We start from the raw sequence: 27,769 nt of genomic DNA, 5'->3' as shown, positions 1-27,769 counted from the left end.
TAGTAACATCAGGAACAGTGGGATTAGTTTTGGGACACAGAACTCCATATTGTGATATTTAATCAAATGACTATGTGTGTATATAAATGTAATAAGAGTATATTAACACAGAAAACACAGCGTGGTGGTGAATATAAATAAAGTTAATTAAAAAAAGAAAGTCATCACCTCTACCACACTGCTACTTTTAGTAAATCAAGTCAAGTCTGGAATATGTAACTCTATTTTACTCCAAAAATGGGAGCAAATAAACCCGATACACACCGGGTTTTTTTGTCTACCTCATACAAACGACTGCGTATTAGTTTGGTCTAAAATATCCTAAAAGTGCGACCTCTTTACAGAGATGCAGGTAAGCTATGGACACACACATGCAACACAAACAAACACAGGTTAAACACGTTAAGAAGACCCGTGAGCCGACACATCAATAAAGAAAAGCTCGTGTTGGCCCAACGGGGGTAAAAATGGACCGATTCTGCTGCGTTTAATGCTATGAGACATGCATGAATACGACTGTTTTCGGCTACGGCTGACCTGAAAGGCTATGACAATGCAGAGATCTGTGTCCTTCACACACATGTAAAGATATGACATCCCTGACGGTCTTCCACTGAAGATGCCTCTATGTGGCGTATGAAGGCCTTTGAATCTGATCTACAGTATGTTGCCTTACGAACAGTGAGTACAATTCTTAGTATCAAACGAGGGATTGAACCTGAGTTAATACAACAGTCTGTACGAAATACTAATACACTGAATCTGAATGTTAAAAAAGCTGTGTTAAATACACATCTACATCTTTTAAAGACTACTTACATTTCTAAATTTTCACATGAAAGCATGGAAAGAGATGCTGAAATTCTATTCTCTAATGCTCCGGTAAGCACTCGTTTATTTACAGAGAAGCTCTACTCCTTTTGCCGCACCTGACAAAGAAAACGCTTCCATCCTCGTAAGCCTTCACAGGTTGGCTAAAGGTAGAAAAAAAAAAAAAAAAAAAAAAAATCTGTCACCCTCTAAACTCAGGAGGGAGGGGTTTCTGTCTGTTCTCTGCTGTCACTCTTACATCTAACAGCGTCTCTGAACTCAGAAATCTAACTCTAGTTAGCATCTCCTGACACATTTAGGCTAGGATGATGACTCCCCTCGTTCTTCCTCCTTTTTCTTGTCCCTCCCCTTCTGTTTTTCTCAGAGACAGGCAGAAAGTGAAAATGGATAAGGGAGAAAAAGTACACCACTGACTGACTACAGCGTCACCCTGTCTCTTCAGAGGGAGGGAGGGAGGGAGGGGAAAAAGACCCAGCTTGCGATGCCGCTCCAGCACTACAACAGAGACGGCCTAGGAGCCTCTCAGGGGCCCTTCAACCAACGCCACGTCACCGTACAGCGGGCTCAGACGAGAGATAACCGGCCGACAAGCCAACGGAGGTGGGCGAGGTCACAACAGGTCGTCGTAGTCCAGCAGCTTGGAGTGCTGACGGCTTTTCCACAGGCGGAACAGACGGAAGTCGAAGTACATCTCGATCATCTCTTTGCCTAGAGGAAACAAAGAAGATGGAGTCACACACTGACAAGAAACCCTGACTCCACCCACACATTTCAGTCATATTACTTCTACTGCTTTGAACTGAATTGAAAAATCTTTAATGTCCCCGAAGGGCAATTTGATTTGCAACAGAAGTGTACATACAGTATCTCACATATCACCACAACAATCATTCTCACATAATATAATAAATACAGAAAATAAGTCATCATAGTTAATGGTGCACTGTTCCCAACAGGCTCGTCTACAGGCTACTTAAAAACTTGGTAACACTTTATAATAAGTACACACTATGAAGCATTATAGCTCATACCAAATCCATATGAAGACAATAAAATATCATAATTATTGGTTTGAAAAGTTAAATCTATAGAAAGTGAAAGAAAAAAAATCCTTCACAAGCTAGATATTTCATGTCGAGACCTATTTTTGGTTATGTAGGGGAAAAAAAAAATTTTTTTAGATTAGTGACAAAATAATCTTAAATTCCAGTGAAGCCATGCTTAAGCAGAGGCTTAAATGCTTACTTTCATAAATTTCCATTGGTTTAGCTCGTTTGATTAATTAGTGATTAAAAAAAAACATGTTTTTGGAGAAAAGTGAAATTCCCTACATAACCGGACCCATCTGATATTAAAATGCTTTAAAAAGCAATTCACACCAATTTTTCCAGACAAAATGATTTTTATAATAATAAAAGGGTGTGCAAAAGGTCATAAAACCATATTGAAAATAGAAATATATGACTGAGATTTCAAATTATAGCAAAAAACACAATGTCATTGAAATTTTTTATGAACCTGTTGTTTATGGGGTTTCAAAAATGTCTACTCAGCTGGACAGCATGCTTAATTTTTGAAGAAAAGAAACATGTATACAGTATATATATATAATATATATATAATATATACAGTATCAGAAAGTGATATACTGTGTGAAAACTATGACTTTTTTTTTTTTTTTAATGTAGCTAATCTGATGTTTTCTCACATTTTATCATACTCTAATACAAGTTATTACTCACTTCTAGGGATGTAACAGTATGAAAATTTCATATCACAGTTATTGTGACCAAAATTATCATGGTTATCATTATTATCGCGGTATTGTTGAAATGTGCTCAAAATGTTCAAAAAGTACTAATACACACACTGAAATAATTTAAGTTGTATTTAAATAATAATAATAAAATAAAATAATTGGCACAATGTACCTTCTGTTGGCAGAAACATTCAAATATTAACCCTTAGTGGTCTGAGCCTATTTTGTCCGTTTTTCAGCCCTTTAGATTTTGCCTTTATATATTATATAAACAAATGTTTACTATACCCATGTTTGGGATCTGTTTTTTCAGCACAACTTCATCTATGTCATCTGTCTATTATTTTTTCACTTTAACCTACTATAAAAACATAAAAGGGTAGGAAACACAAAAAAAATATAAAACCCGATTTGAAAAATGTATGTAATTTATTGCATGAATAACACACAGATGCTTAACGAACCTTTTCAAAGACTTTAAAAGTGAATATTGGTTCCAAATATTAGGTATATACAATTAAAATTGTAATAAATTAAAACTATACTCAAATATTTGACATAAAAGCAGATCTTTACATAGGGTTTTTTCCAGAAAAGTGCGGTAATCAAACATGGTTATCATGATAATTAAAATTTAAACAGAAATACTAACCGTCTGCAATTTTACCGCAGTTTATCGTTATACCGGTAATCATTACATCCCTACTCACTTCATGGAGATAATATATATATATATATATGTATATATATATATATATATATATATATATATATATATTTTTTTTTTTTTTTTTTTAACTTTTAAGAAAACTCTTAATTACAGTCTAATAATAAATAGCAACTGATTTACTCTCAAACATGTTATTGCAGATCAGGTTTATTTAAGTATTTATCAGTAATTGTGTGAATTGCAGTGTATGAGATGGTGCATAAGTGTCCACTGTGCTGTCTGATATGGAACTAAAACAACCAAACCCATGAATATACAAGAGAACACATGTAGAATAACTGTCCACTGGAGTGACCAGTACGCATGAAAGGGTTAAATATGTTATGTTATATTAGAAATTTGTTAAATATAAAAATATAATACAGATAAAAGCACAATACAGTTCATGCTTTTGAGACACGCTATGCATTATGGGATAGGGAAGCCCAGTGGCAAAAAAATGTGGATTGAAGCACAGATGGTAAAGCCTTCAAAATCACTGGCTTGTCTCTCATATATTTTCACCTTTAATTACAGGAGTGAGGTGTGACTTATTATTTTACTACGTTCATAACAACTCCTGTTACGTGTGATACGCGTCACCAACACCAGAATGACTGGTGTCTTTCACCTCAGTCGTCAAAAGCGAGCTGATTAAGTATCATAAGAGGTGAAAAGCACTGCACTTCTGGTCATGTTGAAGCTGCACAGATATGTATGATGACATCACCTCCACAACTTTTAAGTGTCTGGTTTTTCTTTTTATGTATTTTCGCAGTAAACTGCAACTTCCTTGACTTGAAAAGTGATCTTTTTAACTGACAAATATGAAGTGTACATGATGCATGAATCAAACAGCATTTAAAAAATTATTATAGTCTCTTGTCATTGTAATAATTTTTTATTTATTTATTTATTTTTTTGCAAATTAACCTTATAACGTCAAATGTATCATATTGATACATGAGTTTTGAAGTCCTCTACATCACAGGTGTCAAACATGCGGCCCGGGGGCCAAATCCGGCCCGCCAAAGGGTCCAATCTGGCCCGCGGGATGAATTTGTGAAATGTAAAAATTACACTGAAGATATTAACAATCACTAGTGTAAAAATCATTTTAATTCAGGTTTCAGACGTACACATATAAACCAATTAGATCTAAACTGGGTCAGACCAGAAAAATACTGTCATAATAAGCTATAAATAATGACGACTGCAGATATTATCTTTGTTTTAGTGTAAAAAGTTAAGTTACATGAAAATGTTTACATTAACAAACTATACTTTTACAAAAACATGTGAATAACCTGAAGAAATATGAACAATATGAAATGTCTTGAGAAAAGTAAATGTAATTTTATCAATATTATGCCTGTTACTAAATGTTTTGTGTATTTGTAATTGAAATGTAAGTTGTAATGCACATGAGTAAATGATAAACTGATAAACTAAGGCAGAACATTGTTAAAATTGCACTTGTTTTTCTTAAGACATTTCAAGTTGTTCATGTTATTCAGATTTTTAAGGAACTGATGTAGATGTAAACATTATCATAATGTATTTTTACTTATTTCACTGGTATTATTTTACTGGTCTGGCCCACTTGAGATCATATTTTGGTGAATGTGGCCCCTGAACTAAAATGAGTTTGACACCCCTGCTCTACATAATCAGTGTGATATTTTATTTCTTGAAAAACCTGATGTATACAATTAGATACATGTAATACACAGAAAATCCACCAAGGGGGAGGAATTCATTCACCAGAGGCCTTTCCAGTGACACTACAAGACTGTCATTAATGACGAAGGAGGCAGAACTTCGCCAGTTTTGAAAAGGAATTACCAATTTGTTAGACATGTTTGTGTTATATTATATTTTTATCTGTTCAAAAATAATAATATTTGAGTATTGAGACCTGATGTATCAAATATGATACAAAACTGAAACTCATACATGGAAATTGATATTTGAAAAAAAACATTTGTGGTTGTTCAGAAGGACCAATAAAGGCTCCAGTGTCAAAGAACTGGAATTTTCTGTCGGTGATTTAATGGTTCAGGCTTTACAGGGTTAACAACAGGAAGGGGCGGGGCTTCAGCTTTCCATTTCATCAATCACGTCTGTATAAACATCACATCTACTGTAATATTTTTTGTTTTTCTGCATACTTTGTCATCACGTGCCACTTTTTTCTCCAGATAATGGAATTCCTACTCATTGTTTGTTTTCCTCAGATCACATATGACTGCACTGACTGCATGTTTTGGACAGGATTAACTAAGATTCTGCATTCACTGACTTCGTGTTGACGCATCATCAGCCACTGCATCAGTATTATCAGAAAGAATGTCATGTGTTGTTCTAAACTTTTAGGGAACAGCCCATTTTTCCAACAGAAAAACGACCAGTTTTATTGTTTATGTGTCTATAACGATCCTTTTTACCTCACCGATCCGTTATAATGGAAGGCTCATAATGGGCCATATTTTAATGGCTTATAACATGGAAATGGATAGAAATATCAATGTAGTTACTATTGAGCATTGATAGGAAGTCATATATGGACGTTTATTTTGGTCCATGACCTGTGACCTTGACGAGTCACCAATCTTCTCTGAAACTACTGGTCGGATTCATTTCAAATTGTTTTGTTGTAGCTTCCTTTTGGTTACAGTTCTGAGAAATTTTGATTTTTGACCAATTTTTGAAACATTAAAATCTGCATTTACTTATAATAGGCCATATTTTAATGGCTTATAACATGTAAATGGTTACAGATACCAATATAGTTACTGCTGAGCACTGATAGAAGTCATATATGGACTTTGAATGAATTAGTTGAGTTGTCCTCCAGTGAAAGTACCACCCACTTCTATTGGGAGATTGATCTCCTGCACTGAATGTATTATTTTATTATATTGTTGTATTTGGTATTGGTTTATTCTTATTTTTTTGATGTTTTTAAATTGTGCAGCTTTTTATGTTTTTTTTATTATATATTCTTGTATTTTATACTTTTATTGAGGTTTTATTTATTCTTCTGTACACCACTGTTTCTTTTTTTTATGCACAGTTCTATGTCTTTTAATCTATTCATGAATTTTATTCTTTTATTTTGATTTTATTTATTTATTTATTTATTTTTTCATATTTTCATTAATGTGCATATAAGAAAACAAAAGGTACATGCCAACACCAGGGCACACTGATGTCAACATTAACCAGGTTTGTAAACACCATTACTTTCAGATTTGCATATTTTTTTAGTAACAAATAACAATGAAACCAGACAAACAATACACTGAAAAGAATACTACGACATAGTCTGAATAAAATAATTCAACTGGTGACATAAACATAAAAAAATAAAAAAATAAGTAAATAATAATTAAAAAAAAAAAAAGAGGGGGAAGGGAATTACATTGTCTCAAAAAAAATCCATAAACGGTTGCCATTTATTGTAGAATTTGTTCAAGTTTCCTCGTTTTGAATATCTATTTCTCTCTACTTTTAAAAAAAGACATTACCTCATTAATCCATTGTGTACTGGAACGGGCTGTTGTAGATTTCCAGTTAAGGAGGAGGTGGCATTTAGCGATCAGGGAGGTGAAAACTATTACTTCTAACTCTTTTGCAGAGTATTGGGTATACTCATCTGGGAGACCAAAAATAGCAATGTGTGGTGAAATGTCAATAGTTTTTGAAAATACCTTGGACATGGTGTTGAAATAAATTAGCCAAAAATTTGTCAGGGCTGGACAAGAAAAACACATGTGTGTGAGATTGCAGGGTGAGCCTCCACATCTGTCACAGATATCTACTGTATTTGGGAAAATCTTATTTTGGTTTTATTTTTTCTTCTGTACACCACTGTGGTTGTTTTAAAGTGTTTTACAAATAAAACTGGATTGGATTGGATCCAGACCACAGAACTCTAACATAGAGACAGAACCTGACCACCTCATAAATTCAACTTGTTATTGATTCTTGATAAAACATGCCGGTGAGCTACAAGACCACTGGTCGTTATTTATTTATTTTTTTCTTTTATTATTACTGCTTTCCCCTTTTAGAATGAACCTAACATTGTCAAGGTGGAAAGTACGAGCACTGATGCACCATCCTCATTCTCTGTTGAGGAATTTTTTTTATCTGTGCTGCAGAGAGAAGATAGCGTTTGCACTGAGTAGCAGCAGGATTCAACCCAGACGGTGGCAACAAGTTAGTTGTGTTGTGTTTCCACTTGGAACGTGGAGGAGGCAGTGATAAACACTTGCTGGAAGCCACTTTGTCAGTGATTCAAGGCAAAGTAGATGAGACAAAGGAATAAAAGAGCACTTCATCTGTGGGGTTTTGGCCACTGAACTCTGGAATGCAGTGGAAGGTGTGGGATTGTTGTGGCTGACTGCTGTGATTACCTGGCGGCAAAACTCATTTCCTTTCAGGGATGAAAATATTCGACTGAATCAAGTGGAAAAACACAAACCAGATGTCAGACAAAAAGATGCTGCCAGTGTATACTCCTGCAAACACACACACACACACACACACACACACACACACACACACACACACACACACACACACACACACACACACACACAAGTACACAAAGTGGCCCAAACAGTTAATCTGTCCTAAAATAAATAATTAGGTTAATTTATTTGTCAAAGTTGCTCTTCAGTTTGTTTAAACAGAATACCAGTTTGCTCTCTTGTTAATGTTGCACTTCATGTGGAATTTTTTTTTTTTTATATTTTAAAGCAGAATGTGAACTGACAGAAATGTGATTAGATTTTTCTTGTTTGTTCAAAACTCCCTTTCAGGGAAAAGTGCAATACTAATGTTTAAAACACATTTAGTAATATTTTATTTTCTATTTGATTTGTAGCAGCAGAATTATATTATTCCTGTTCTTCTATATTTTATTGTCTCCAAAAAATTGGGGGAAAAATGTTCAAAAATTCATAAATGCAATAAAGACATTTTGAGGGGTTTTCTTTCTTCCCGTACCGAACTGAAAAAAAAAAAAAGAACCGTGGCTTTCAAAACCAAAAACGTACCAAACCAAAAATTTTGTGTGCTGTTACAGGCCTAATATATATATATATATATATATATATATATATATATATATATATATATATATATATATATATATATATATATATACATACATACATACATATATATATATATATATATATATATATATATATATATATATATATATATATATATATACATATATACATATATATATATAGGTGGGGAAGCAAAATTTACAATGAATATTTAGTTGTTTTTTCTCAGCAGGCACTACGTCAATTGTTTTGAAACCAAACATATATTGATGTCATAATCATACCTAACACTATTATCCATACCTTTTCACAAACTTTTGCCCATATGAGTAATCAGGAAAGCAAACGTCAAAGAGTGTGTGATTTGCTAAATGCACTCGTCACACCAAAGGAGATTTCAAAAATAGTTGGAGTGTCCATAAAGCCTGTTTATAATGGAAAGAAGAGAATGACTATGAGCAAAACTATTACGAGAAAGTCTGGAAGTGGAGGAAGCAACAAAAAACGTACCAAAGCTTTTATTAAAGCTCTCAAATCCAAAATCCTAAAGGATCCAACCAAATCCATGAGAAAAATGGCAATTGAACTTGAGGTAGACAACAAGACTGTTAGAAATGCAGTAAAATATGATTTGAAGTTAAAATCTTACACAAGAACACCAAAACACTTGTTGACAACAGCAACAAATCCAATTTTAGCAATTTTTGGGAATCATGTTTATGGCCGCCTTCTAGCCCAGATCTAAACCCTCTGGATTCTGCTATTTGGGGCGTTTTAGAACATGCTACCAATAGAACATCACACAGCAATGTCGACTTTCTTAAAGATACTATTAAAGAAGAATGGGAGAAGTTGTCACCCGAATACTTGAGGAACACTTGCGCAAGTTTCAATAAGCGTGTGAAGGCAGTTATTGAGAAAGAAGGAGGACACATAGAATAAAAACATTTTCTATTATGTCAATTTTCTTGTGGCAAATAAATTCTCATGACTTTCAATAAACTAATTGGTCATACACTGTCTTTCAATCCCTGCCTCAAAATATTGCAAATTTTGCTTCCCCACCCTGTGTGTGTGTGTGTGTGTGTGTATATATATATATATATATATATATATATATATATATATATATATATATATATATATATATATATATATATATATATATATATATATATATATATATATATATATATATATGTACATATATAAAATCAGCTAAAATTTGCTTAGAGCTCTTATTTCTGCCTTTGTGGATAAGAAATCAATATAAGTGAATCCCCAAAGGAACTTTGTGTTGGTAAATGCAAGTTCTGCAAATTTACAGGATTTCAGTTCTGTTCAACATGTTGATGGTCATATGAATTATGTTTTCAGGTCAAAAATGTCCAATTTCATCACAATTAATGCTATATTTTCACGTCACAAATAGCCAAGTTATACTTTAACTGAATTTACCTGAAAAACAAATATTCTATTCTTTTAGATTCCCTAATTTTTCTTACAAGATTCTATCCTACATATCACATGTTTTATTTTTACAGGTTGCAATATGGAGTATGGTGCTGATCCATCCTGCTTATGTTACGCCAATACATACATTAAGAATGTCACACGTCACTTTTTAAATCAACAGTTTTCTAATAATAAGCATTTTTATAAAGAAATAACAATTCTATATTGTTATTTACTCTTTAGTATGATGATAAACTATACAATAAATAATTCTGATCCTAGTTTTTGCACAGGGATCATTTGTGGAAACGGTGACATGGCTGCCGAGCATCAGTATGATGGGATCTGTAACAACCATGTCACATCCGTCCAAAATCCAATATTTCTGAAAATATAGCTTCCACTGTCAAATAATATCAGTAGTCTGTGCACAAATGTATTAGCATTATTTCAACACATTTCTATGTATTTCTTATAACTTTTTTTTGTGACAAAAATGGCCACTCATTTGACCCCTTAAGTAAATTTTAGCCGTTATGTATTTCCCCATACCTCCAAATAGTCAGTTAAATAAGGTAAGACCAGTGAATTATACAGAATGTGAAGTGATTTTTGATCTAATGTCCCCTTTGCTCTGGCCTGGACTGAGATGCTTCTGAATAGTTTGTTTTTCCGATAAAGTTCATTGACATATCCATTAAAGACCCACAACTACTTCCCAAATGATTTTCTTTCTACATTTAATTTTTTCGAAGTGATTTATCACCATTTATTCTAATAATGTCCTCCAAATTTTGCATTTTTTAGTGAAAGTCATGTTTTTTCTTACATTTAATTTACTGATCAAGTAGATGTTCATAAAAGCTTAAAGTAAATTCAAAGGTTATGTACTGTTCTCAGTTCAGTCTGGGTGCACTTTACTGCAGTAAATAACCTTGTGAGCAAAAAGCAGAAAGGTTTAAAAACAGACAACACAGACGTATTATGCAAAAAAAAAAAAAAATCCAGCTCCTGGCTTTTTAGATGCATGTTGTGAATTTTTGAGATAATTTTCTGACCTGCAGTACTAAATATTTGTATTGTCCTATTGTTGTGTATTCAGTTTGGTCATTTCTATCAGTAACAAGGCCTTGAGAGGAAACAGAGGAGTGCAGTGGGTCAGTAGAGGATGGTCAGACACAGAGGCTGTAATGACGTTTTAATAGGAAAATAATTAACATGACATCAATATGTGTCTGTGAAATGACTGATGAGTCTTGTGTCCTGTGCCAGAGTTCACACCTGTATACTTGCTCACACTCCCTAATGTGTTTTTCTTCATCAGTGAGTGGTTTACTGGCATTGATTAATGCCCGTTATTAACATTCAGCATGTGTGCTCTTGAGGCGCATAGTGTAAAATCAATACCAGTACTGTATGTATATTTTCTGTGTGCATAGATAGTGATGGATGCATCTGTTTATGTAGCACAATAGGGATGTAATAATGTGAAAATTTCATATCACGGTTATTGTGACCAAAATTATCACGGTTATCATTATTATCGTTGTATTATTGAAATTGTGCTAAAAAAAGTACTAATACACACAATGAAATAATTTAACCAAGTTGTATTTTGAAAAATAAAAAACAACAACAAAAAAAAAACAAATAAAATAATTGGCACAGTGTACTTTCTGTTGCAGAAACATTCAAATATTAACCCTTGTGGTCTGAGCCTATTTTGGCCGTTGTTCAGTCCTTTTGATTTTGCCTTTATATAATATATAAACAAATGTTTACTACACCCATGTTTGGTATCTTTTTTTCAGCACAACTTCATCTATATCATCTGTCTATTATTTTTTCACGTTAACCTACTATAAAAACATAAAAGGCCAGAAAACACAAAAAAATATATAAAATCCGATTTGAAAAATGTATGTAATGTATTGCATAAATAACACAAAGATGCTTAATGAACCTTTTCAAAGACTTGATAAGTGAATATTGGTTCCAAATATTAGGTATATACAATCAAAATTGTAATAAATTAAACTATACTCAAATACTTGGCATAAAATCATAGCTTTACATCAGGTTTTTTCCCCTAAAAGTGTGGTAATCAAACACGGTTATCATGATAATTAGAATTTAAACGGTAATACTAACCGTCTGCAATTTTACTACGGTTTATTGTTATACCGGTAATCGTTACATCCCTAAGCACAAATAATTATGATTAAAAAAAAGAAAAGGCATCTGTGAGTGTAATGGGAGATATCTGCAAATATGTGTTCTCACCCTGTGCAGAAAGCTCTAGTGGGGACTTGAATTCAACCGACGAGGGTCTCATCAGCCTCTTCAGAGTCTGAATCAGCTGCAGGGGAAAACACAGAAGGACACAGGCAAACAGTCAGCGAGGAACAGGAATACTTCCAAATACCATCAGGCGCTTCGACAAGTAAACAAACAGCGCAGTCACGGTGCAGTCTGCCGACACGAAACCGGAGGCAGAGGGAAGGAGGACGGCTTCGTAACGCAACGCTGCAGCTCCAAAGGTCAGCAGGAGTATCAGTGGAAAGTGTTTATGCTAATGTTTTCTTCACATATAGAATGGTCTCAGAGTAGATAACAGTAATCTGAAAGCCTGCCAGAGTAGGGTTCCGTGCAGAGAAGAAGTCACGACCCCCTGCTGTGTTAACCATCACTTTAAAATTATACCGACACATAAAAAGTGCATAGCATAGCAAACATAAATCAGACCCTGCACTATGGATATATGCAGCAGCCAAAAGGGAGCAGAAGTGGCAGTTTCCAAGGTCACTGATATATCTTTTCCTTGCAGCTACACTGTAAAATAGAATTGTTGTGCTACCATATTATTCTGTTAGAATAACAACTGATCAGAGGTGATTTCTCATAGACTGCCAGGGAAGCTCGGCTTCCCCTAAAATTACAAAAATTAAATGGTTAAATATGTTCGGTTGTGCTGACATTTCATTGACTACAAATGTGTTAGAACACGTTCATCTCACAGACGCGTTCGTTCAGAATCAGTTTTATCACAAATCAACAGACTCGATGTTGTTCACTTCTCATACATTCCCCTTTCGCTGTTTTCTCATTCGATCTCTGCTCAGTGCATTTGTCCATAGACACTCAGGGCCGGATCTACTAAGATCCCAATTTGCTTGTAGTAATTTGCTTGCGCAATCTAGAATTTTGCGTGTGGGGTGTGACCACGGTTTGCGGGTGATTTACCAAGATTGCTTGCGCAAATTACAACAGGTGCAAAGTCTTGCAGACCGCCCTATTTAAATGAGGGTTTTGCGTGCGCTACTGGAGACAATCCACTGGAAAAACTGCAGTGGGATAAAGCAGCACTAATGGGAACGGTGCACTGGATGATCCAGAGGAACGGAAATGTAACGTTGGAGGAGTTTTGTCATAGAAGGTATTGCATGACTCAGTCATTCATTCATTTATTTTTCATTTTAAAAGTGTGTGTGTGTGTGGGTGCCGGCGCGCGGTGTGGGTGGGGGGTTGTATTTGGATAGAAGGACTGTCAGGCGCACATAATTTTGTCACACTGTAGCCCAGGGGTCTCAAACTGGCGGCCGCAGTATGTGAATTTGTGGCCCCCCACTTGATACCAAAGGTTAATGTTAGTGCAGCCCACAAGTTTTTTCTCACAGGATCTATTTTTTGTGGGGGAATTTATTTAAAAAAGTAATTATTTATAGCTACTTGTTGCGTTCCCTTTCATTAATGTTGATGTTCGGAATTCCGACGCCCGTGAACGCACCTCGCATATGCGCGATTAGTGAAGGAGGACGCGACAAGTAAGTGACATACAAATGTATCCTGTCCCAGTCATGGCTTTTTCAAAACCTACCGTGGAGAGAAAGATTAGCGACAAGCACAGACAATTCCAGGAGAAGTGGGAGATGGAATATTTATTTGTTGAGCACAGGAGGACCCCGACGGGTCTGATATGCACAGAAAAAGTTGCAGTGCACAAAGAATACAACAGCAAAGGTCATTATTGAACTGGACATGATGAGCATCTGCAAGACATACTGAGGGTCTCCACTGCTTCCTCCCCAAAGCCAAATGTGGCTCATGTGCAGGAGGACGCACTGCCAGACGTCTGGTAGCAACCAGTAGTCAATGGAAGTCTGTTCTGAAGAAATGTTCATGTTTGAAGAAATGTTCATGTTCAGAAGAAGCGTTTGTGTTCAGAGGAAGTGTTCTTGTTGTGGAGTACTTGATGCGGCCCAGCCTCACCCAGACTCTACCTCCAGCAGCCCCCAGGTAAATTGAGTTTGAGACCCCTGCTGTAGCTATACGTCGGCGCGTATTTTTAATCACAATCATCAGGAATGGAAAAGCGTCCTGTAAAGTGTGTGTGTGTGTGTGTGTGTGGGGGGGGCGCATATGTCTCAGTTATTTTTTCTTCCATCACTCCAAAAATGTTCACATGAGGGTGAAAAATATGTTCTCTGCATCTGGTTTCATCATTTCTGTGTCTCCTAACCGCAGCCATGTGTGCGCACTTACGCATCCAAACCGTTTGCACCTCCTTTTGAGACGTGGTAAATATAGACGCAGTTTCTATGAGCAAAATTGCTTTCGGGTTTGATAAATCACTTTGCGAGTGCTAAATTAATATATTTACATTTTCTCCTCCCACAACACGCACAACTGCGTGTAAACGCCCCATATTGCATATTCATTGAGGCAAACGTACTAACTGGATGCAGATGCGCTATTTTGCACCTTTGAAAGACGCCAACCCTTATTGCGCACTGTTAGTAAATCAGTTTGTAAATTTTTTTGCGCGTGCAATGAGTTTGCACATGTTTTAATACGCGCAAACCTTTGATAGATCCGGCCCTCAGTGTCCATGCACTTCAATGGGACTGAGTGGAACAGTTTTTTTCATTGCCTCAAAACTGGACGGTAATTGGATAAATGCCACGATGTTGTCCCGCCCCTGGACGCCTGGCGTCTCTGGGGGTGAATGGAGCTGTGGGCGGAGCTCGGCTCGGCTGGACGCCAAGCTTCTACGTGCTGATTGGAGGATCAGTCGAAAGGCTGAATCCCGTTTGATTGACAGCTGTTTTGAGATCTACTCCTTCACTGACATAGTTCAGTTTAATACCGTCACATATTCTGCTGTGAAATCGAGAGAGAAACCACTATGAAATCTGCCTTGGCAGAGGTCTGCACTCTCCCAGTGCTTTTCTAGTTATTGCTCTTTTGCGCCTCAATTTGAAGCTGGGAATACATTTGGTAACGCACACTACGCATTTATTTATTAATTTTTTTAAGTAAGTGTCTCAACTGTATGAACTTCCATTGTTTCAAATTATGGGAACAAAAAAGATTTGGAAATTTGTATTTTTTTAATTGAAATTGCTGTGGCTGATAATAATAATAATAATAATAATAATAATAATAATAATAATAATAATAATAATAATAATAATAATAATGAAAATTACTACATTTTCAATAATGTCTTGGTTTAGCAAGAATTAGTGATTTGTGAAGACAAGAAAAAAATCACACAGTAGACATAAAATGAGACAATTACATATTCCAGATATTCAAGACTTGGTGGTGTAGTGGTAAGAGCAATTTCAAGTACTGTATCATCAATTACTGATAAGAAGGTTTCTACTTCAATTCTAGTGTCGAACTGTGGTACAATCCACACATTTAATTTTTTAGGTTCAAAGAACTACCGCAAGAGTTCAACTAACAAATCTTAGATTGAGAGACAACTTGTTGTATGTTAGGAGAATGAGCTGTGTTTGTTCATTTGATGTAAACATTTAAGACATCCCTTTCACTCATATATTTAAGGTGAAATCCAACCCAATCCACTTCATTTATATAGAACATTTAAACAACAAGAAGGTTTCCAAAGTGCTGCACATCATAAAAAACAATAAAACAATTAAAATAAATACAGTAAAAACAATAAATCGGTACATAAAACTACAACGATGCAATAAATAAAACCATAAAATCAATTAGTTAAAAGTAATAAAATAAAAATGAATAAATAAATAAAAGACACAGAGGGCCACATAACACGCAGAGTTAAAAGCCAGACAATAAAAGTGGGTCTTAAGACCAGACTTAAAACACTCCACCATGGGGGCTGTTCAGACCTGGGGGAAACACCACGTTATATTTTACAGTATAAACATACATACATTATGTTTCAAGTGCCTCTGGAAATCGGTGTGTGCGTACATACAGTCTGGTCCATAAGTATTTGAACAGTGACACATATTTTGTAAAGTTGCCTCTGTGCATCACACAGTGGGTGCAGAGTGATGCAATCTAGATGCAACTGTGTGGTTTAGTTTAAGGGGTTTCACAAAAATATTGTGTTGGCCATTTGGGAATTACACCCATTTTTAACAAAGTGCCTCCATTTTCAGATGCTTAAAAGTGATTGGACAAACTGAGATTGTTACAGGAAATAGTTATTAGTCGGTAAATAGACCCTTTACCTGAGCTTTGGAAAAACCTCAGTGTGTTTCTACTGAAAATACCAGGTAAAAACACTTTCCCTCAACCCCAAATTCTCCCTGAAAAAAGTTACTGGTAGAGTGGGACTGGAATTCTTGGGGGGCGGGGCTATGTGCTGATTGGTGGAACACACCTGTAGCATTCTGCACTTACATTCACTCACAATGTTTAAGCCAGTGTGTGACTGTAAATGTGTTTATTCTGCTTCTACTTTATTTGTGTTTTAATCATTTGTAAAATTGAGCAAAAGAAGAGAAGCTACAAAGAGCAGACAGACGACAACCATTGGCCGAATACGCTCTTTTGAGAAAAATCTGTTTCTTTCATCGATGACAGGATAAAGTCTGGAACCCGTGGGCGTCACCAAAAGCTGAGTTTCCTCCTGGAGATGCTTGATTTGCTGCATATTTGTGGAATTCCATTTCATATGGTTTATGAAATCCTAACTATGGATTCCGTACTGACGTTCTTGCACTGGCTTCGAGTACATTTTACAATTGATTTAAATTTTTGAATAGATTTTTTTTTTATCACTTTAAAGCTTAAAGCTGGGTCTGGCTCCTAGTTATGTAACTTAACTGCTTATTTATTTTCAGTTTTGTTTACTTGTATTTCACTGCTTTTACCACCTGTTACTTTATTGCTTTATTTTTTAGTCCCTTCCTCCTTCTATCGCTGGAATGTGTTACCACTTTCACTATTTTTAAGATGTCCTGTCTCTTCTCTATGTTTTATCCCAATTTTATTAGGTTTGTGTATTGGTCTTACTGCCTTTTTTTGTTTTCTGTTCTTTTAAATTATTGTCGTTTTAAGTATTTCTACTTTAATACTAAATTTGGCTACACTATTTTAGATTTGCATTGTTAATAATGTGAATTGTGATTGTCATGCATATCATGTTTTGTTATGTTCTGTGTTGTCCTTCTGTATGGACCCCAGGAAGTTTAGCTTGTCACTTTAGCGGCAGTTAATGAGGATCCTTTTAAACATTAAACATTTACCTTTTGTGACAGTTCTTTCCCAGTTTTGATTTAACTTTGTTCATTACTGTGCGGTTAGTTGGTGACACTGTTGCATTTATTTGTTCTGTGAGTGTCCTGTTTGCTTTGACTGTCAAAACACTTAATAAACTTCTGTTTTTAATAGTGCTACATAAATAAAGATTACGTTAAAGCTGCTGGTAACATGGTGATTTTTCCCCATACGCTACAGAGACTGTTTACATCTTTTCAATTAGAAAATCATGAGACTATGACACATGTATATGTGCATTGTAGGCATCCTCTTTATTATTTTATGTTTTGTCTTGTTTGAGATTGCCCACATGTTTTCAGTGTACCTGCATTGATAACTGGCTTAAGGTGTGGAAAAGTATATCATGTATGGCCTAGTTTTTTCCCCTTTTTTTATTTTAAAAAAGAAAAACTTAATAAAGTTCAAGTCATAAAAAAAAAGAACATCTTTGGGACTGTCCGGTTATAAGACCTTACTGGGAAGAGATCCACAAACACATACAAAACGTATTTAATGTAAACATTCTGTTTAAATGTGAAACTATGTATTTGGGCAATCTACCGTTTGAGTCATGGAACCTTAAAGACAAAAAAATTATTGGCTATACTGTTGGCAGCCAGTAAGAAATCTGTTACGAAGAAATGGTTAAAAGTAGAAACTCAGACCATTGATGAATGGATTGGAATTGTCTATGAGGTTTATGTTATGGAGAAGATATCCTTTTCCTCAAAGTTGAAAGAGGAAAATGTTATAATATCTGGTCAAATGGATTGAGTACGTAAAACAAACCAGATCAGATTTCATTTAATTGTATTTGTGATTTGTGCAAATCTATTTGTTTTGATGCGAGACTGTGTTTGTGTGAGGTGGTGCGCTCCCCTGTTCTGTTCTGTTTTGTTGTATAAAGGTTTCAACTGAAATTAATGGTCCATAAGAAGAAATTGTAGAAGGGCATTATGGATATAATCATTGAAACTTTCTGTATCTGTTTTTTTGTTTTTTTTTTGTTTTTGTTTTTTTTGAATGATTAAGGTTGTAATTAATATATGTAATGGACATTTGCCTTTCCAATAAAAAGATAATAATAATAATAATTAAAAAAAAAAATCATCAGACTATGGCATTTTATGGCAGTGAGTGTCCTAATTTTGCGCATAATCGTATATGCAAACACACATCAAAACACCCTCTTCATCTCCTCCTCTTCCTCCTTTCCTCATGTCAAACACTGCACACATCCTGATCCTTTTGTCAAACCCAACTGTAATAATCTGAATAAGACAGAATTAGCTCTAACTGGTGTGTTGGTTTTGATTATTTCTTAAAACGTTGGCTTTAATAACTTCATTCTGACTAACTGAACTTCTTAGTTTAATGAACTGGAAGAACCAGGTCTAATTAAATGATTCGCTGTATGTCCTGACACAGGATCCGGCTTCGAATCATATGAAAGAGGCTTCGGTGTGACGGCCTTGATGGACATTAGAAGACGTTTTTTATTCGCCAAGTATGCAAGCACATACAGGAGAGCACAGAAGAATAAAAACTAAAGTAAAGATATATTTGAAACGAAAATCAAATAAAATCAAATAAAATGCAGTACTTGTGGTCTTTCTGTGAAACTGACTGCAGGAAACACACCAGCTGTCACATATGAAATGATACGCTTCTTTTCTTTTTTTTTATTAGACTGATAAATTCAACAAACCATGCCCCATTTCATGCGTGAAACTTTTCAAAGATGTGACCTACAAATGCGCAGCACACTGAACCTGTGCCACCACCGTAGGAAATAAAGTCTGTAGACGATTCATCACTGCATCATCAGAAGCTCCCACGAGCTACCTCAAAGTCAGGATGCTGAAGGAGCTTCTTTGAGGAGGCTTTGCAGTTTCCTTCTGAACGTGTTTTAAAGTATTTCACTCAATGTGAAGATGTGATAAAAGCCAGGCCCCCGGATCATAACCCAGCATGCGTCCGCTTTTCATGACAACGTCAACACATCTACGTATTTGTCAAATTATCAGCGATACTGTGTTTCGACAGGACACGTGCATCTGGACGTCTGTCAGATTGGATAACGGCGCTGCCTATGGTTCTCATCTCTACTCTGTTACTGCCTTGTCTTCCTCCTCCTCCTCCTCTTCCTCCCTTTCCTCCTCTTACTTCTTACTCCCTGGGGTCCGGTCCTGTGCCGGCTGTTGTTCTATCACATGTGGAGACAGACAGCGAATGGCATTTACAGGTTTCATCTGCAGAACCCTGTGCAGTGTTTGCATCAGAGAAAAAGGGTTGGGGAGTTTAAAGTTTTGTGCATTTTGTTGCTTTTTAGTGAAAATATGTGTAATAGTAACAGTAGTAGAGTAATCCCATTTACATGCACACTAAAACTCCAATCATTATATTGTAAATGTGTTTTAAAAGTCTTTTAATATGTATATTTGGTCTATCTATCAATTGGTCAGTCTGTCTGTCTGTCTGTCTGTCTGTTGTCTCTATTATTGTTGTATGGATAATTTCCTCTACTTATACTTGAATGGAGCAACTGTAAAACACAAAAATAATTCCTTGGGATTAATAAAGTATTCTGATTCTGAGTAGTAGAGAAATCCCATTTACTAAAACTCCAATCATTATATTGTAAATGTGTTTTAAAAGGCTTTTAATCTATCTATCTATCTATCTATCTATCTATCTATCTATCTATCTATCTATCTATCTATCTATCTATCTATCTATCTATCTATCTACCTATTCTTGTATTGATAATTTCCTCTACTTCTTATTATACTTGAATGGAATAACTGTAAAACACAAAAATAACCCTGTGGGATTAAAAAAGTATTCTGATTCTGATTTGTGGAGATATCAGATTATGAACTGATCATGTAAACAGCATAATCTTATGAAAAATCAGATTAACACACCTGATTTCTCCCCAATACTCTGCCTGTATACAGGTTAATCTGATTTATTCCATTTTTTTTTACAACTGCGCATGTGCAAAAAAAAAACAAAAAAACCCAAAAAAAACCAAAGAAATAGTCGAAAAACAGAAGTGACATAGTCAGACGTGAACAGATAACAATAATAGAAAGTACAACTCCACTACATACCTTCGTACTCTGAAAGAAACCTGATAATGGACTAAAATGTCCAAACCAGGGTTTTTCCATTATTGTATTTCTAAAGTACGTGTAAAAGCGTCATATCCGATTATTCCAATTATCTGATTACTCTGTTGTTAGATTTGTATGGTCATGTACACAGGCTCTCTGGTTTGTCTGTTTTTACATCAGCTGATCAGGTGGTGTTAAACTGGTGCATTTCCCTGTTGGTTTGTTTTGTGTAAACACCAAAAGCCACATGAGAACATTTCTTCATCTGATGTGTTTACTTTTTGTTCTATTTCCAATTATCAGCTGACACTATCCCATAAACACCTGTTTACAGCCCAAATGCCTTGTGGGAAATCATTTGGGCTTAGTCAGTAATCTTTTCTTAAAAGATTCTTCTCGCTCGTCTTTCCTGGTTTTATTTGATGCATGTCTTTGGTCTTCTTTCACTGAGTCTTAAATAGTTTTTCAATCTATTTTCTTGTTGAAACCTGGAGATTTTATTACTTTTTATATTTTTCTGCCATTGTAAACTAGATTTTTTTTTGCTATCATATCATATATAAATGAAAATTATTAAATTATTCAGTGATGGCTGGTCTGAAGTAATTGCATTTTTTGGATAAGAGGTATTTATACATTTTAATGCTGGTTTCTGAATTATTCAAATGTAATACTTGTCTTGTGTTTTGCAGCCAATGTTAACATTTGTTCAAGTTATTTTTAACTGTAATTATTCATCTTCCTGGTAAAATGAATGAGTGTGTATTAGAGATCGACCGATTTATTTCTTTTAGGGCCGATACCAATTATTAGTATTCAAGGGGCTGATAACTGATATTTGGAGCCAATATTCGTTTGCAGTAAAAGTGAAAATACTGGTGTCAAAATTTTGAATAATACGAACTCCAACACTTAACTTTGTTTAAACTTTAAATGCCTTTAAGTATGTGTTTATTAAAGAGCTTTTCAGATTTGCGACATGTTAAAGGTTTTTCTATCATCGACAACAGACATCTTTGTTTCAAAATTCTAACAAAAAGTGCAGGGAGCTCCCAGGCTCAGCAGCATGTCTTATCAAGTTAAATGAAAAATATAGCTCCCAAAAGTTCTCTATAGTAAATGAAGTTTTTCAAAATTTCAATAGAACTGAAATGATATTTTATCTCTCACTTGTCTTTGTTCTAAGTTCAAACAAAAACAAAAAGTGCAGGGAGCTTCCAGGTTCCGCAGCATCTCTTATAAAGTTAACTGAAAATTTAAATAAATAGCTTCCTGAATTTTTATTTAAAAAATAAAACAAAGTTAAATAAAATTTGTACAGAAATGTGTTTCCAGCTGATTATCCGTCAATCCCTAGTGTGTACTTTGTCCCTAAAACTTGTGTCCTGTGGCCAATCAGAAGTGTTTTTAATTTCTTGTCATTATGTGATTGGATAATATTCGTTCTTACAGGTTACTGGTTTCAGAACTCCAGACAAAAAATAAATCAGAAGAACTTGCATCAAAGGCTACAGGTCATAAAGGTTGCCTCCTTTTAGTCACCTCCTTATCTGGGTTTTACATCCTGAGGCACCGATAAGGGGGGGGGGGGGGGGGCACATGACAAATTCATGGGGCCCAGCATTTTTAGGGGGCCCATAGAGCAGAGGAGGGGGTCCAGTGGATACAGGCTAGAACAGTGGTTTTCAACCTTGGGGTCAGGACCCCATGTGGGGTCGCCTGGAATTCAAATGGGGTCACCTGAAATTCCTAGTAATTGATAAAAAATTAAAACTTACTAATAAAAATTTACATTTTATAGCAGTGGTTCCCAACATTTTTTGGCTCGTGACCCCATTTTAACATCACAAGTTTCTGGGGACCCCAGACATTCAAAACAGAGACTTTTTTTTGGCTAAAATTAATTTGTTTTTGATCATGTAATACTTTGCTATACTATGTTGCAAATAAAGGTTAATTTTAGACAACATTTAGACTATATAATGTACATTTTTATCAGTAAGTTTTAATTTTTAATTTTTTATAAATTATTAGAAATTTCAGGCAACCCCAGACATTCAAAATGGAGACTTTTTTTTTTTTTTTTTTGCTAAAATTAATTTGTTTTTGATCATGTAATAGTTTGCTATAATATGTTGCAAATAAACATTAATTTTAGGCAACATTTAGGCTATATAATGTAAATTTTTCTTAGTAAGTTTTAATTTTTTATCAATTACTAGAAATTTCAGGCGACCCCATTTAAATTCCAGGTGACCCCATGTGGGGTCCCGACCCCAAGGTTGAAAGTCACTGTCACATCGCCTAAATGTTGCCTAAAATTAACATTTATTTGCAACATATTATAGCAAACTATTACACGATCAAAAACAAATTAATTTTAGCAAATAAAACGTCTCCGTTCTGAATGTCTGGGGTCGCCTGACATTTCTAATAATTTATTAAAAAAAATAAAATTAAAGAAATTAAAAGTTACAAATAAAAAATTTACATTAAATAGTCTAAATGTTGTCTAAAATTAACATTTATTTGCAACATAATATAGCAAACTATTACATGATCAAAAACAAATGAATTTTAGCCCAAGAAAATGTCTCTGTTTTGAATGTCTGGGGTCGCCAGAAATTTGTGATGTTAAAATGGGGTCACGAGCCAAAAAAGGTTGGGAACCACTGGGCTAGAAGTTGTGAAAATTTCGTGTAAGATCCGCTGTATAAGAGAGGAATGGAAGTTAGGAATCGGATGTTGAAAGAATGTTACGTTTCAGTTTCGTTTTCACGCTTGCATAAGTGACGTTATGTATGGACCCCCCACGCATACATACACACTCCGCTCCGACAGATTGACAAGATACTGAATTTTATGAAAGGGCCCACAATTGTTAGCGACACACCTGTTTACATCAGACAGTTGAACAGACTATGAAGGAAAAACAGGGCGTGTCTGTTCAACTCCAAACTCCTGCTTCGACTGTAGAGTTCCACCAGGGAAAGGCAGGAGGTTTGAGTCAAATATTACAATCAAAATGTTCTGACAAGCATAGAAACACACTCATGACTGTTGTGTTCATATTCTCTGGCGCCCTCCCCGGTCTTGTTTAACACCAGCTGCCACTGAAATTCTTATTTATTATTAGTTGTGCTACTTTCAGCTCAGATGACTTACCACCAATTAACCATTTGCTATTTTTGAGGACGGACTGAGACACTTACGCCAAATCACCACACTGGGATTTACAACTTGAAGCAGGTCCGAAAAACTAAACTTCACCGACTCAAATAGACTCATGCATTTATTCTGTCCAAATGTGAGTTTGACTGAATCAGACACAAATGAACTTAGCATGTTCTTTAAATATGGGGTTTTCAGTGTGAATGCTGCAGTTTTTTGAGTTCCTTAACCCATAAAGGCCCAGTGTATTTTTGTGGTAATTACAAAAATGTATTTTCTCTCCATATAACCTTTCTTAAATGTTTTATCATCATTTATTTTCATATTATCTTCTGCATTTTGCACTTTTAAGTGAAAATCAGGTATTTTCTTCAATTTAATTTACCGATCATGTAGATGTTCATAAAAGATCTGAATAAAGTTGAGGATTTTTTTATGTCAGAAATAGAGAAAACTGACTTTATAAGTAAATCTAGTAAATCCTACTTTTATGTCAGTTCCCAAACAAATTTTTCTCTCTGTTTAACTTTTCTCACGTATTTTCTTACTGTTTATTGTAATATTATCATCTGTATTTTGTGTTTTTTTAATCGAAAACCAGATATTTTCCTATGTTTAATTTACTGATTATGTAGATGTTCAAAAAAGTTCAGATTAAAATTGAGGGTTATTATATCAAAACCATAGAAAACTGAGGAAAAAGAATTTCAGTCAAACTTATCATTAACTGAACATAAACCCAGTGTGTCCATCCACTGTCATTGATCCAACTCCATGGGTTTTACTGGTGAATCAATGTTGTAAAAAATGACGGTGTTTCCACTGTAACTATGGAGCCTCTGAACATCCATATGGATCCTATCTAATGACCATGAAAAGATGACAAACTGTATTTTACACCAATTATTTCAATGTATTAATAGGTTTAGTGGATCAACAGGTATTAAACATTTTACATCAGTGGATGGTTTTGGTCACCGGTGGCTGTTTGGGTCTTTAGGAGTTAATTTTGCAAAAGATCTCCTCACTTTAGATAAAACTACTCAGTCAAGTATTTATGACACAAAATACATTTTATACTTAAAAGGTCCAGTGCGTGGGATTACATTTGCATTTAGAAACTAACTGAATTCACCTCACCTCACCCTCCCCTAGAGTGGCTGCTAAAACACACACAAAAGTAACACATAAAAGAGTTTAGTTTGTGCATTCAGAGCTACTGTAGAACAATATCAGCACAATAGGACTGTAGATCCAAAACTGCTCCTTTTATAGTAAAAAAAAAAACAAAACACCACATTATTAAGGTTAATACAGTGTAGGTGATTACTAGTGCTGCAACAACGAATTGATTCTTGGCAACGAATTGCAGCAGTTGATTGGTTGGGTCTTGAGCCTGTTATTATTGAGGCATGCCTGTACGCTAACCGGATAACCAGAGCTGGTAGGAGACTACAGGTTACTAGCAAGGTTATTATCATTAATGAAAACTAACGAAATGATGTAAACTAGAATTGTAAAAACATTGTCGTTAACTGAAATAAATAAAAATTATAATTAAAAGAAAAAAACGATAACTAACTGAAACTGTATTGTGTGTTTACAAAACTAACTAAAATGTATAAAAAATTATGGATAAAATTCCCTTCATTTTCATCTTTGTCAATGTTGGACTGATATGAAATCGATTTTTTTCCCTCAAGCAATTTCAGCTGCTGGCACCATATGATATTTAATGGTCCGTCACTTGTGGTTTAGAGTCGTCTTCTCGTCCTCACTCTACCCGGAAACATGGAGACTAAAGTTGGGAGAAAGCAGCAGTGTCCTGTCTGGGATTTATTTGAATACAACAGAGAAGAAGAGAAAAGATATAAAAAAACTAAAACTAAACTAAAATTAAGCATTTACAAAATAACAAAAAACTTATAAAAACTAGCAAACCTGCTCTAAAAACTAATTAAAACTAACTGAATTACAGAAAAAAAGGTCAAAACCAAGTAAAACTAAACTATAATGAAAAATACAAAACTATTATACCCTTGCTTGCTAGTCTCCAGCCATAAAAAGTTTATTCACGGGCTAGTGCCCAGCCCAGTTAGAACAGTGTTTTTCAACCTTGGGGTTGGGACCCCACGTGGGGTCACCTGGAATTCAAATGGGGTCGCCTGAAATTTCTAGTAATTGATAAAAATAAAGAAAAAAAACGTACTAATAAAAAAATTATGGTGAGTTGACAGAGACAATCCCAATCCATAAAAGACATGACAAATTCTGAAGCTGAAACTGAAGCACTGTGGTTCTGTTTATCTGTCAAATGTTTATTGTGGTCGGTTTCAGATGCTGCAGCTCTTTCATAATTCATAGTTTGAGTTCTTGTTTGTTCAGTATTAATTGTCAGCCTTGTAAATTCAAGCTGGACTGACTGTACATATCCTGACCAAGGAAAATCAAATTCTCCCTTTGTGCAGTAATCTACACCTGGCTTTTCTGCGTCTGTCCATAATAATATACATTATATAGACTAAATGTCGTCTAAAATTAACGTTTATTTGCAACATAGTATAGCAAACTATTACATGATCAAAAACAAATTAATTTTAGCAAAAAAAAAAAAAAGAAATCTCTGTTTTGAATGTCTGGGGTCGCCAGAAATTTGTGCTGTTATAATGTGGTCACGAGTAGGGATGGGAATCGAGAACCGGTTCTTTTTGAGAACCAGATCCCAGTAGCTCGATTCCTTGGAATCGTTTGCCCGCCTCCTTAACGATTCTGCTTATCGATTCCGCCTTTGTTGTGCATGACGTTATGTGTACGCTGCATTGTTTTGGTCAGAATGTAGCCAACATGGCATTGAGGCAGAAACGGTCTAAACAGACGACACCAGGTCCACTGGAACACTGTCAAAGCTTCCATTTCTTCTAAAAGGTGGAATCCCTCCAATATGTTCAAACATTTGTCCACAGTTTGTGATTAGTTTACAGGAATGCCATGTATTTGATACGCTACTTAGCAGCGCTTGTGAATGTAGTTCCAGTTCTGGTTTGGGCAACAAACGTCGTACCCCCTCAAATACAAATTTCTGAAGGTAGGGGAAAGGAAATGAGGTGCACAACAACGGGAGACGGGCCGAGTCGAACTGGTTCAACGTAGTGGAAATGCGGCAACAGAGGAATTAGTAAAGTGTCTTTAGTTTCACTTCCACTGTACCCCCCCCCAATCGGGCCCGGCATCATCTGTTATTATTATTTGTACATACTGTATATGTTATATTTTCTGTGCAGAGATGGAAATATAAAAGACAGTTAATGCTAACACACCCGTTTGTACTCTTTTATTCCCTCACCCAATGAGAATCGATAAGGAATCAGATTGATAAGCAAAATCGATAATGGAATTGGAATCGTTAAATTCGTATCGATTCCCATCCCTAGTCACGAGCCAAAAAGTTGTGAAAATTTTGTGTGAGCTCCGGAGTAAAACGAAAGGCTTAGAAGACGGGAGTCAGACGTCTAAAGTTAAGCTTTGCACTCTGACAACAAATTTACAGATACTTTATTTTATGAAGGACCCACAATTGCTACTACACCCAAAGCCATTGTAGGAATGTAATCAATAGTGACTTGTCGATTTGGGTTAAATACTGATCTTTGAGAATTGAGTCTTTTGTGTTTATCTAATGAATCTATTAGATATTAAAATAATCTAAAGATAAATCAATTATTAAACTTATCGTTAGTTGCAGCCCTAGTGATTATATATGAATCAAAATTTTGTTATGGGTATTTGTGCGATTAGACGCTAAGTCTGAGACACTGGAGATTAACATTTTTACAAACTTAAGGAGTAGCTTATTGCAAATTCATATATTATTTTGATCTCGTTTGTCCCCTTAGGCAATAATATGAAAAATCTTCAAGATAATTCAACACATTCGCTCATTTCGTAAAATAAAGCAGGATCATTTCTTCCTTTTGTGGTTTAATAAAGACAGAGTGTTCGGAAAAGGCCGTTATGTTTTGCCGGTAAACCTGGACCAGATGTAAAGCAGTCAAGTATATTAAAGCCTAGTGATCATAATGTTCCAACACCCTGA

At 35.1% G+C, this 27,769-nt stretch overlaps 1 protein-coding gene across 1 annotated transcript in view; it reads right to left on the bottom strand.

The window, feature by feature from the left end:
* Positions 1-276: 276 nt before the first annotated feature.
* The window catches only part of nsmfb (NMDA receptor synaptonuclear signaling and neuronal migration factor b), a 159,302-nt gene continuing 131,809 nt past the window's right edge, over positions 277-27,769 (bottom strand). Inside the window, exons 15-16 of the mRNA XM_030144610.1 lie at positions 12,125-12,200; positions 277-1,539 (exon numbers count right to left, since the gene is read on the bottom strand). Of these exons, the coding sequence (XP_030000470.1) occupies positions 1,442-1,539; positions 12,125-12,200 (174 nt within the window). The 3' untranslated portion in view covers positions 277-1,441. The remainder of the gene's footprint in view (positions 1,540-12,124; positions 12,201-27,769) is intronic.

Source organism: Sphaeramia orbicularis, chromosome 9 (genome assembly GCF_902148855.1).
Source record: "Sphaeramia orbicularis chromosome 9, fSphaOr1.1, whole genome shotgun sequence".
Lineage (NCBI taxonomy): Eukaryota > Metazoa > Chordata > Actinopteri > Kurtiformes > Apogonidae > Sphaeramia > Sphaeramia orbicularis.
Note: the sequence above shows the minus strand (reverse complement) of the source record. Positions and strands in the feature narration are given on the sequence as shown.